This window comes from Psittacula echo, assembly GCF_963264785.1.
Source record: "Psittacula echo genome assembly, chromosome: 2".
In the NCBI taxonomy this organism is placed as follows: Eukaryota; Metazoa; Chordata; class Aves; order Psittaciformes; family Psittacidae; genus Psittacula; species Psittacula echo.
Window position 1 is genome coordinate 11,706,516 of NC_137737.1, and position 13,513 is coordinate 11,720,028.

Genomic DNA, 13,513 nt, shown 5'->3' on the forward strand with positions numbered 1-13,513 from the left:
CGACACCTTTCCCACTAAGAGTGATGTGTGAAATGAGCCCCCCTGTCCTCAGGCACATTCCTCTGGATGCGGCCATCCGTGTGACACAGTTGAGCATCTCCAATAAGGCCTTTCCCAACTTCGTTTCCTTTTAACTCCGTTGTCTGATTTACTCCAGATAGTAATACCTCATTATGCCGCTTCAGTTTTTTCTGTTGCAGGACTGTGTGTACATCTCTGAGGACGTAATGGGTTTTTATTGTATTGTATTCTTTGCTTAGGCTTTTCGTCCTGGGACGATTTCTTTTTTTCTTGTTTTAATAAAAAATAAATAAATCAGGAATGCTTATGAAAGGCTTTATGGTCCTTTTGATCTGACACTTCCCATATGGGCACATGATTATTTATTGAAGACTTCTTTATGTCCCTTTCCATTTAAGCTATGAAAAGAGAATATTGAAATTAGTAAGTACATATTCATGCAAACACTGTGGACCAGACTGTCCTCTTGGACAGACCTGACTGACTGCAGCAGGGAAGGAGAACGTGACCCAACAGCCATGGCACTGCTGACACGTTTTTCAATGTCTGTGTAGTCCTTATGAATGTTGTTTTTAAAGACATTTGTTGGAGATACTCAGACCTGGGAACCTTGCTTGTTTTTCCAGATCCGCCTCACCTCTTCCCAGCATTCCACCCTCCTGTACCAATTGATGCGAGACATCATGAGGGACGCTACCATTACGAACCATCTCCCATTCCTCCTCTGCATGTGTGAGTATTCAATGGTTCCCTTTGCTTCAGCCTGGAAGAATGGGCAAGTATGTGAACCTTTGCGGTGCTCAGAGCAATTCCTCTGGAGTGCTTTGCCAGCCTTGCTGGAGGACAAGACTTACTTCTGGAAAGCATTGAGGTTATCTGTTCATGAAGCAAAATCCAGGCTGGATTCCTGAGGAATTCCTGTTCTGATAGATGTCTGGCAAGTGTTACCTGTGTTTTGCTGCCATTTATTCTGTGTGCTGTTGTTCTATAAATACTAAATTAAAAAGTGCTGAACCCTGTGAAATACAGCCAGACAAAACATGTATTTTGTCTGTATTAGGCTTGGGATTCTTCACAGCTAAAATTCCCTCTCATGCCAACAATTTTGTTTTCCCAGTGACTGCTATGAAGCATAATGAAATTTTTGGTAAATTTTCCTAGTCCCTGTTGTGTGCACACACAGGCAATGGGTTGATTGATGGGAATGTCACCCAAACAAAATGGCAAATGTGATAGAGCACATGGTTTACACAAAGATAAAAGAAATGAATACCAGTGATAACGTGCATTAGAAAAGGGTGGTAGTGGTGAAATCCTGTAGAAATAAATATTATCTTATTCTTTGTGGGGAGACGGATATCAGCATTGCAGAATAAAACAGTTGTGTCCAGAAGACTGCTATATGGTGTTAAAAATGAAGCCGAAAAGCGGGGCTTGGTACTTTGCTAAAAGGCTTGCTACATACATTTAATCATATCTACTAATCACCCCTCATACTGAGAAAATACAAGAAGAAAAGCACGAGTAATACTTTGAAGAATAATGCTAGTTGTTTAGATGGCAGATTGCTTTGCTATGGCTATTAGTTACAGCTGTGTAATTACATATATGCAGAAGAAAAATGAAGTTGTTTTAAAACAAGTCCTCCTCTGTGAGCAGAATTAATTGATATTAACAGTCCTAACTACATGCCCAAGTACACACACAATATTTTACTCACAGTTTTTTTGGGTCAGTCTTCTATTACTGCATTGTAATTTCAGAGCAGATTTGCCTTGAGGTAAGTAATCAATCTGTGTTGCAGTCTTCTCGGGCATTAGAGGAAAAGTGGGTATTTATAGAGAGTACAGAAACTTGTGATTTATTCCTCAAGATTTCCTCTGATGCATCGCTATTTACACCGCAGTCAACCACATCGTAAAATATATTCAAATACACGCTTAAATTTGCTGCTAAAAGTGTTTTTAAGCTGAAGGTGGCAGTCAGCATACGGCCATCCTAGATTTTGTGGTGCAGTGAATGTTCTGCTGGATGTTTTGGGGAGCTGGAGGGGGTAATCTTGCTCCTTCTGAAGTTAATGGCGAATTTGTCTTTGTCTTTGGTGCAAGGCAGATGGGGTAGGATGCCCCAGGAGGTGTTTTAACCTACATCAGAGAAGGACTGTCATCCAAAAGCTGGGTACTGCCTGTGAGTCTTCATGGAGGCTTCTGGATCCCGTGCCATGTGGGACCTGACTTGGCTGTACTTGAGCCCTCTCTGGAGCCTGAGCCCCATGAACCCAGCCTATGCCATGACACCCTGTGCCTGCAGGCAAGGCTTTTGGGTGGGTAGATCACTGTTCCCCACTTCGGGTGACAGTAGGGAATCCTATCTTGGGCTGCATCCAAAGGAGCATGACCAGCAGGTCAGGAGAGAGGATTCTATGCCTCTTCGCTGCTCTGGTGAGGCCCCACCTGCAATTCTGTGTCCAGCTCTGGAGTCCTCAGCACAGGAAAGGCATGGACCTGTTGCAGAGGGTCCAGAGGAGGGCAGAAAGTTGCTCAGGGGGCTGGAGCTCTTCTCGTATGAGGAGAGGCTGAGAGAGTTGGGCTTGTTCAGCCTGGAGAAGGCTCTGGTGAGACCTTACTGGGGCCATTCTGTTCTTAAAAGGGGCCTGTAAAAAAGATGGGGAGAAACATTTTAGCAGGGCTTGTTGCGATAGGATGAAGGGTGATGTGCTTAAACTAAAAGGGGAGATTCAGGCTGGATGTGAGGAAAACATTCTTTACAACGAGGGTGGTAAAACACTGGCACAGGTCGCCCAGAGAGGTGGTGGAAATGTTCAAGGCCGGGCTGGATGTGGTTCTGAGCAACCTGATCTAGTTGAAGGTATCATTGCAGGAGGGTTGGATGAGATGACCTTTGAGGGTCCCTTCCAACCCAAACTGTTCTGTTGTTTTATGCGAGATTGGGCTAGCAGCCTACGCTGCTGAAAGGGCCAGAATTTCTGAGAGGCACAAAAGGTGCTGAAAATGCCTCACTTGGTGTTCAGTGGTAGTCCCCTCTGACGCCAAAATCAATGCCCCTTCTATGGAAACGTGCTGTGCGCTGTACGCCTCACTCCCCACCGTACCCACCCACCCCCGGGACAGCCATGATTCAGCCAGGCTCTGCAGAGGCTTGTTAGAGGCGAGGAGATCTTAGTGTGATATGATATGACTGCAGGCAGCTGCTTTAAAATAGACTCTGATATCAGTCCAAGCTTTAAAGTCAAAATTTTCTTGATACCAGCCGTTGAATTTTCCATTAAATTCTTTTGATTCTTCTGCTCGTTTGGTTTGTGTCACCATTGGAATGAGGAGCTGATCACTGACTCCAACAGCTTCTTCGTAGATGTTGGTTTTGTTACGCTTTTGCACTTCCCAGAATTACGTTTTAATGCATGTATGAGGTAAACACCCAGCGGTTTTCTTGCAAGTTTTGCAGAGCCTGGTGTGGGTATGACTTAAGAACGTTAGATTTGGGATCATTTGGAGCCATTACTTGAACTGCTGTCCTAACAAACATCCAAGAAGGAATAAGAACTGGGTATGGGAAGTTAGTTGAGAATTCTGAGATAAAGTAGCAAGAACACCACTCAGAGTACTAATGTTTACCCACAGCTTTATCAATGATTTCATTGTATGGTGGTTTCTCCTCAGCTTCGTAATGCTCTCAAATATGTGTGTGTGTGGAATATAAATGAAAAAAAAAAGGGGGAAAAAAATTACATCATTCCAGTTATCCAAGCTCTTAGAAATGTGTTCCAGAACCTGTCAAGCCTTAGTGGAATTAGCTTAGGTATAATACAAGTGCACAAAAAGCATGGAACGGGCCTTGTCCGCGTGATACCTACAATGTGTGCACATAACTTTGAACAATGGCCAAGTGAAAAAGGAAAGGGAAAGGAGAAATTTTTCAGGTGTTACAGGGCTCTTACGTACTTGCAGCTCAAAAGAGGTATATGTGTTTCCATATATAATTCCTGTAGTTTAATTGCTGATGGGCAGAACTGTTGTATCCCGAATTTAAGCCTGGAGCCAAATTTTGTAATTTGAGCTATAAACCTCTAAAAAAAGGGTTTATGTTTATGATGGAATTGCTGACAGATGCTTATGTATAGTAGGACTAGCAGGCGTTGCTGTAATTATGCTATCATATCCTATCATTAAAGATTTCAATTGAAAGAGGTTTATAAATTGCTCTTCCTCTTAGATAAACCACCCTACATTAAGGCATCAACGATATGGTGCAGAATTAAATTAAAATCTCATAAAATGAAATATGTTCTGTATTAGCTGTTTGACACTTAATTTGCCTCTGAATGAGTAGAGGAAATCACAAATTAACCTGCCTTTGTTTTTCCAGCCATGGCTTATTAGGTGTTAGAACAACTGCAATTACAGCCCAATAATAACCCCCAACCCTTATGAATATGTACTGAAATGTGTCACTTTGTGTTACCAAAATCTGTTTGTTAGGACTGTGTAGTTATCCTTGAATTTCTGCAGCACATCTTTGGTTTATACTTCAGGGAAGATGTATGAAACTGGAGTTGTTCTTTGGTGGCAACATATTAACAGTGTAAGTGGAGCTGAGCTTGTGTATTCCTTTTTTATTATTTTCTTTTCCAAATTCAAGGCATGAACCTTAGCTTTAAGAAAAACCCCAGTAAACTAGAATTAATTATTGCTATTTTTCATTGCGCTAGCAAGTTTAATTACTTGTTAAACATCATACAATTAAAACATACCAAAAGCACGGCTTTACTAATCCCACTTCTTGCTTTGTTCTTCTTTGTTGTTGTTTTTGTCTAGCTCTTCCTTAATTTTCAAAATTGATTTCTAAAGTAAGCTACTGAAGGAGAAACTGAAGCTAAACTATGTTTTGATCCTTGACATTTGCTGGTCATCCAGTAGAGTGGGATGCCCTCCCCAGTTGGTGTGCAGTGATTTAAAACCATGCTGCTATGAGGGTATTTGTTGGAACATAAAGTAATACTTTGGGCATACTATTTTCTTTTTACTCCTCAAGAACAAAACTGTGTATTTACTATTGGCTAACTCATCCAGCTGCCTGGTGTCTTTGTTGGCTTTGTTGGAATGAGAGTTGTTAGTGAGCAGAGGAAGAATAGGGTGTCCTGGCTATTTTTATCACAGTGCAAGAGTAAATAACTTTATAGTCCCACAACTTTTAAAATTTTACTTAGCCAGAATGAGAGTTTTTATGAATAAAAAGCATAGAAAAGCTCCTCAGGCAGAGGCGAACTTCTACTGATGGATTTAACTGTGACTGCTTAGGAAGCTACCATTTGTGGATGTTCCTTTGTTCCTACCACACCTTTACTGAGTTGTGTTAATAGGTTGCTCCCAATCTGGTCCATTTCAGTGGGGTTGATTAGCCTTTGGAGGCCATCTAACCTGATATTTCCAGTCACCATTTAATGAGTCTGTGAAGGAAGCATGCTCCTGCAGAGGTGGCTGGTGGCAATGTCAGGAATGGCTCCACCGTGGTGGCCTGTGTATGTCTCCAAGCAGTTAACACATGTAAGCTAGCAGAAAGGTAAAATGTTCGGGCTGAATGAGAAGCTACACCATGCGTGTTCTGAAACATTCATCCTTTTAGTCTCTATTTCTCTTTCTGTTGCCATCCCATTTTACGTTACCTCTGGACTGTGAGTAATGGAGTGTGAGCAGGTAGATCTGAGAGAAGGTGCACTGATGCTACCCATATGCTTACAGCCAGAGGGAGTGCAAGGTAAAGCTGCTCTCTTTTATTGTTGATCCTAGGAAGCTACTCCAAGCTCCATTTTTCTGACTGCTGATTGAGGCTAGAGGCATCCAAGTTCGGCAGTCTTACATCCTGAAATGATGCATGTGCAGATAATTGTGCGTGTGCCTAACAGGGAAGCCTTGAACAGATATTTTGAACTGTGTGAACGCGCTGGTACTAAAGCAAAGCATGTGTTTTGCTTGCAGTTGGCTTCAACTTGATAAAAAGAGAGTCTGATTCTTAGATATGTTATTTCATATCTGATTTATGGAGACACCAGTTACACAAGGGTGAAAAGGAAAGGAAAGTCAGGTCCAGATTCTCAGCTTTCATCAGCCTCTGAGTTTGGACCATGTAGTACAATGGGGCATGTCCAAATGCCAGAAGATTAAAGTTTTGGCTCCACAAAATATCCTTTATAATGGGAGAAACTGCTTGCCATACGTTTGATAGGACATTTAGGTTTTCCCTGCCCCATCACTGATATTTAGATTCTTTTTCATTTATACTTCTGTTCCTAAGCTCTCTTTTCTTTTCAAAATTTTTTAAACCTTCTAAATCTTTTGCCTGCTGCTTTACCTCAGTGTACCCCTAAGTTGGAGACTTGGCAAGGAGTCCATCAGCTTGTCAGGGCATTCATTGATCCTTTCACAGTGGGAAGGAGAGCCCCACCTGGTGTGAAAAACATCACTCCTTGAATTGGCTTTAATTACTTTAAGACTTGGAACGGGTTTAATGGTTTAGCCAGGAGCCATTGAAAAAGAAAGACTGGGACATGAAAAGATGACTAGTTACAGCTTTCCAAGACCATCCATGAAAGCCTTTTAGGTAAGCAGGGAGAAATCTTGTATTAAATGGGAAGCACCCCAAGAAACCTGTCCTTGGAAGTGAAGTGCAACATCCAGAATAAGCAGCTGCTAATAGCTTGGGGGATTTTTATAGTGAGTCTCTGAGAGCAGCACGGTCTGGTGACTTGTTAAGGTTATTCAGAGTTTGTTATATGCCATGGATATGCGTGTTGTAGGCTCTGCAAGAAACGTGTATCCCTCCTCTCTTAGCGGCAGGGCAGCACGGCAACGGTAATTCACAGAAGTAGAATAGCAGGGCCAGATGCCTGCACATAAACTTCAGCAGATGGTTTTCATTCAGTGCCAGGCCTTTTACAGAGCAGGGAAGAGGAAGCCTGAGTCTAGACCAGAACTGCGATCTCTCACTCACTATATAGCATTGCATCATTTAAAATAGTGAATCGGTGTTTTGTTTAGCTGTTGGTACTTGCTTAGTAATATTTACCTTGTGGCTCGCAGATCGTAAATTCTCGTTTGCAAGCAGCTTGCAGAGTAGCTTCAGAAACAGACTGCTTTTAAAACCTATCTGAAACTGGGAAACCTTTAGAAAGCAAATTATTGATGGCATATATTGAAATGCAGGGGAAGGAGACTTAAGTGAATCTCTTAGATTTTTTGAGATACATAAAAGGGAAAAAAAAAGCAGGTAAAATTGTTAGTTAAAATAGCTGTTTTTGAATGCAACTCTTTTACATGAGTTTAGTTATATTGATTTGTTTGGGTAAGCTGAAGTCTGAAATTTCTGCATGCTTAGTTCAGCTCCTCTATATTTCCCACAGATTTGTTCTCACTAGGAAAATGCAATACTGAGAAAAGGGTATCTTATTTAAAAGTTCATTTTTGCTGGCAAATAAATTCTAGATCAAATAAGGATTCACTGGTAAAAATCATCGCCGTTTTTATTTAGCAAGCACATTTATATGAAAGTCAACAGACTTGCCTCTAAGCGCACCAGATTACATTTGGTTCACATCGTTCATCTGTTTCTGTGGCGGATAATACTTTGTGACATAATCATTTTCTCTGGAGTAGCTAATTGTAATGCCAAGGAACTACAGATTTATAAAGCAGAAACAATAGCAGCAGATAAATATTGCGTTAGCAGAGGCTCTTTGTTCTTCTCCCACAGCCAGCTTGATTTCGGGGTGGCTGGGGAAGTTACAGCAAATTGAAGCAAGGGGAAAAATTTGGTGAGATTTTTAATGCAGAAGGAAAAGTTTGCGAAATGCAATGGTTTGTTTTGTTAAAAACCCTTTGATGGAAACTTACCCCAATTTTTCCTCTCTTTTTTATGTTGAGAAGAGCTCTGGAGAGGCAGCAGCCCGCCAGCCTTAATGAGAAAGGCATGCTTCCACCAGCTGCTGTCTCAGCACCTCTCACGATGTGGTCCCTTGGTAGGAGCAACAACGCATGGGGCAACTTTCCGGTGTGATGTGGAGGGAGGAAAGAAAGGAGAAAGCTCTCAGTGGTCCTCAGGAATGGTTGTCTGGTGGTCTAAAGGGAACTGGTTTCTTGAGCCCTGCTTAAGAGGGCAGAGGGCCACAGGTGTGTCTTGTGGGGCCCAATCCAGTGAAAAGGATTCTTGAGGAAGTTTGTATGGGTTATGCTGTGGCAGAGAAAGAGTTCTAGGTTTGTCAGCAGTGGGGTATCTGTCAGCATTCAGCAGCACTGACACTTAGCTGGTGTACCCCACCTGGGCAGTTAGTGGTGCTCAGACCAATTCTTGGCTGCCAGAAGCGGTTCCTTAAAGCAGGCTTTCTCACCAGCATTAAGAGATGATGGAGGCAAAGTGAATGGCCATCAAAGTCATGCCTTGGGACACCAGGTTGCACATACACTTTTCTGTAGACTGAGGAATAGCTAGGCATGACTTCAAGCTCTTAGGACGCTGCCTGTGTGCAGATGTGCATCCAAGTGTGCATATTTGCATGTGCATGCATCCTCTTTACACAATAGAGCGCCTGTCTTTGCTTGCATTTGTCATGGACTGAGTAATTGTAGATCTTTACAGTTAAAACTAATGGAAGGAGCTACACAGTGTGAGAAAGATGGAAAATTAGAGGGGAAGATGCGAACAAAGCAAGTATTCATGGGTAAAATCATTGAGAACATATGGATCATTACCTTAATGTAACATCTAACCAAAAATACATAGGATAGCTGCAATGCTAGAGTTCTGCTGCTTGAAATTTCTATTATCTCGTTCTGTTATCAGCTGCAAAGAATGCAGGCTCTAAATATAGTGCACATTCAGAGGCTCTGAGCCTGTGGTTTCTTGGACAAAATTCCTGTGTTCTTTGTGCTGTAGTCAGCAGTATTAGTCGAGTGAGCAGATATTGACTGTGGTATTCACGTGCAGTGAACCAGAAGCAAGCCAACTCTATAGAGGCCGCTGTCAAACTTGTTGCAGTGGCCTGTGAGGTACTGGACTGTGACAGACTCCTTTTTTTTTCAGTACAATTCTTCCACTCATGTTAAATCTTGCTTCAAAGAGAACTGAAATGTTACAGTCTTGGCCTTCTTTTTTTTGCTTTCTTTTCTTAAAGTGTACTGGTGAGATTTCTGTGTTGTGAATTGGAAGTCCCTAAAGTGAGAGTACGTATAAACTGGAAGAAATGCTAGTGATGAGTACATCTGCAGTGTAGGAGCACAGAGCATCTTCATCATACTTTCGCACAATCATTCCCTGACTTAGAGACTCTCCTCCCCCAAAGAGACACATCATGTCCTGTAACCTTGGGGTATGCATTGAATTTAGTTCAGACCTTTTTCCCCAAAGGAAGAAAACCCAGAAGTGAAATAACGCCTTGTGTCCCTTTTTGTCACCCCTAACTCAACCCACTATATTATATATATGTGTGTATTTGTTTGCTTATTACAACAAAAAAGCAGGGTCTTGAGCTGGTGTCAGCTGTGCTGCTGAGATGTTGATACTGATACTAACCAGCAGTCCCTTGGGTATTCTTTATTATATGATGCTAGGAAAAAAAAAGACCCTAATTCCACCCAAAGGAATGTGCTCAACGGGTGTTTTATCTGTGTGCCTCAGGGTAGGCTGGGCCAACATTTATGACTGATGTTATTGATTAGGAGAGGAAACTATGTAAAGAAAAATGATATGCTGTTTGATTGTTGCTCTTAGGATGCTTTATGTGACCAAGGAAGGATTTGGGAGCTTATTTTAGAAGCAGCTTTTCATTGAAGCTGGGCCATGTGAAGTTGTCGTGAATGACCAGGCAAGAATACATTGCTTAGTTTCTTCCAGCACTGAATGTGTAGGTCTGAACCTACAGTAGATTAGAACTGCATTTGTAGTCAACTTTATAGGGTAATGTTCTGGAGACCCCACAGAGGTTACACACAGAGGCAAAGCATCCTGAAGCCCATGAGCCAGGAATACAAAGCTTCTGAAGGAACAGAGCTATCATCATTTTGAAAACATTATTTATGAGGTGCTGTGACCATGGGTGTTAAGGATCAGCAGACAATTAGGGAGTATTTTGTATGAGGGAGAATTTCTAAACATATCAGATTTAAGTGGCTATCTCTTTAAAGATACACATCTTTCTGTATCTCCTGTTGAAAGTCAGCTTAGATTTATCATGCCTTTTCCACTGGCCTGTGGAAGAAAAGATTGATAGTCTAGTCCAATTTATAGAGGCCACCAACACAAATAGCCCCATTTAACTACATTGTAGACAGATTCGGCAGGGAGGGCAGGAGCTGGATGACCAGGGGCAATCAGGTGTTCTCTGCTTCGCCCTGAAGGATCACTATCAGCGTACATCATCAAGACAGCACCAAGAAAGCTTTCGCAGCTGCCTCTCTCTTGGTTTGCTGTAAGCATTCCTCAGATGTCAGACTTCAACCCTGGCACCTTTTCTGGGGACTGTGTTCCTACTCTTGTGATTAGACTGAATTGCAGAGGTGCTGAGGGACCAAATTTGGATGCTTTTAAGATCTGGCTGGACAGGATGCTGGGATGTCTAGTCTAGGTCATGCTTTTCCTAGAAAGGTTGGACCAGAGGATCTTTGAGGTCCCTTCCAACCTGTTACTCCATGATTAAATGTGTATGTAAGTTGTCCTGGTGGTGCAGTTGTGTCCCGAGTTGGACAGTTTATTCCTCTTGGGGTTTTCATCTGCATGCTTAGCTACCTACAATGTTGAGAGAACTAATAATGCTTGCAGCATACAGGTAGTGCATTTACCTCAAAGACTTGCTTAAAAACAGAGTTTGCTATTTATCTAAAAACACGTGTGCAGTTGGAACATTCATTCACTTTATGCTTAGTGCATGTTTTTCATGTGTTTTCCCCTGCAGTCACACTAGGAGTGGTGTCCCCACTCATTTCTAGTTCTTAATGTTGTTTAAAGTTACAGCTTTGCCCAGTAAATACTCTTTTAACTAGTTATGTGCACAAATGGAGCAAGAATCACAGAATCACAGAATATTAGGAATTGGAAGGGACCTCAAAAGATCATCTAGTCCAATCCCCCTGCTGGAGCAGGAACACCTAGATGAGGTTACACAGGAGGGCGTCCAGGCGGGTTTTGAATGTCTCCAGAGAAGGAGACTCCACAACCCCCCTGGGCAGCCTGTTCCAATGTTCTGTCACCCTCACTGAGAAGAAGTTTCTTCTCAAATTTAAGTGGAACCTCTTGTGTTCCAGTTTGTACCCACTACCCCTTGTCTTACCATTGGTTGTCACCGAGAAGAGCCTGGCTCCATCCTCGTGACACTCCCCCTTTATATATTTATATACACTAATAAGGTCATCCCTCAGTCTCCTCTTTTCCAAACTAAAGAGACCCAGCTCCCTCAGTCTTTCGTCATAAGGGAGATGCTTCACTCCCTTAATCATCTTTGTCGCCCTGCGTTGGACTCTCTCCAGCAGTTCCCTGTCCTACTTGAACTGAGGGGCCCAGAACTGGACACAATATTCCAGAGGTGGTCTCACCAGGGCAGAGTAGAGGGGAAGGAGAACCTCTCTTGACCTACTGACCACCCCAGTGTGAAGCCTTTATTTCTTGTTTCTTCTGATGGCTGTGGTGTTCCAGCCATTATATATTCACCATTTGTGAGAAACAACTTATAGAGCAGATGAAGTAGCACCACAACGGCTTTCAGTGCCTGCAAGGTCAAATAAAGAAGGTGGCCTGGCTAAGCCCCACATGAGAACTGAGTGTTTTCCTTCTCTGATTTGGCTGCACCTCAGGCAGCTCTCACATCTGGACCTTCAATGCTGGCAAAGGAAACACGAGAAGTGACTGTTAGCAGAATAACTTCCTTCCCCTCACCAAACTTAGCAGCATTATCTTAGATAAAGCTTGTGCTCCATGTACCTGTGAATCCTACTGCCCTCATGGATATTGGTGCTGATCCGTGGCTCACCTACAAAAACAGCTTTTCTTCTCCAAATCGTGGATTTGCCTTGGGGAGGTGGGGTGTCATTTCAGAAAACAATCTGTGTATTTCATACAGAAATACATGTGCATACAATTTTATACAGAAAATTCTGTACATCTGCATAGCTTTATTTTTTCTGCTGCAAGTAGTAGTGTTAGGTGAGAAATTCTAGCTGCTACTCTCTCTGTTAAGTAATAGTTACTAGTTCTTGTATCGCGGCTTTCTGCTAATGCTAGTACAGAGATGTGAAGCAAATCCGGCCATACCCCAGCAGAAATGATTAATGCTCAATCTTGGCATCACTATTTCTCTCGGGATTGTAGTCCTTTAAAGTGAGAATTCTAGTCCCTTCACAAACAAATGTAGCAAGTACAATAGGAGAGACATTCAGTCACTGAATTTTGTCTTCTGTTATTGCCAACTTGCTTTAGTTTTTAACAGTTAAGATTTATTTTATCTTATGCACTTAGAAAAGCTTTCTCTCTTCCCCCAAATCTTGGTTTTGTAGTACTGTGGATGTGGCTTAGAGTAGGCACTGGAAATGAAAGCTGAGGGGTTCGTCTTGCTTTGGTTTTGGATTTAGAAGAAGAGTGTTTCTTGGCATCACAGAGCACGCTTTGAGAATGTTCATTTGAGGCTGCTCTGCCGGGAGAAGCAATTCCAGCCTTAGTGGGAGGAAGGAGTTAAGGAAAGAAGAGAAGCTGAAATCATACTGAGCATGGCATTTTCCAGTGAGAGCTAGGGAGAGCTTAGAAAAACCATCAGTGAATGAATGAAATCAGAGGGGTACTTCAGCACTTAAAATACCAAAAGCTTCTTTCTCAAAAAATATAAAACCATTAAGTTATGGGAGTAAAACCCCATTAATTGAAATTGCTGGTTTTTGAGAGAAGACAGTATTTGTGAAATTCATGTATCAATAAAGTTTGATTTTACTGTCACAAGTCATACCCGTCACAAGAAAAACTTCCCCTGAATGCACATGAGTATTATTGAGATTTAGGACCAGCCTCAAGCTTTTCTTTCTGGTCAGGTAAATGCCCTTGGATGGATGCAGTAGTCTGGTCCTGGCACTGCAGGAGTAGATCCCAATTAGCAGTGCCCTTTTTCCACCGAGTGCATCACTGAACATAGGCAGGAGCCCTTTGCATGCTGGCTGCATCCCCTTCTGATCTGCGAATGGCAGAGAGCGAACTCACAAGTAATTCTAGAAACCATTTAAACTCTCCTGGTTTTGTCCCATTTGGATGTTTTTCTTCTTCTCCCAGTCATACCTATATGTATGTGCACTTTCTCTGTCGTGCATAACGACTTTAAGGTTATTTTTTAAAGGCCTTCAGGCGTTTTGGGAGTGTTTTTGAGCCAGTGCACCATTCAGCAGTGAACTGCTTGTATAGAGGTCTTCTTTGATGGGCTTTTTGTCATGTGCACCTACTGAAGTTTTAG

General features: G+C 42.2%; 1 protein-coding gene across 2 annotated transcripts in view; it reads left to right on the top strand.

The window, feature by feature from the left end:
• Nucleotides 1-13,513, top strand: part of GLI3 (GLI family zinc finger 3) — a gene marked incomplete at both ends in the record, with an annotated part of 193,606 nt that overhangs the window by 98,718 nt on the left and 81,375 nt on the right. For both annotated transcript variants that reach the window (XM_080611187.1, XM_080611188.1), the window contains one exon: nucleotides 648-753. In XM_080611187.1, the coding sequence (XP_080467313.1) occupies nucleotides 648-753 (106 nt within the window). The remainder of the gene's footprint in view (nucleotides 1-647; nucleotides 754-13,513) is intronic.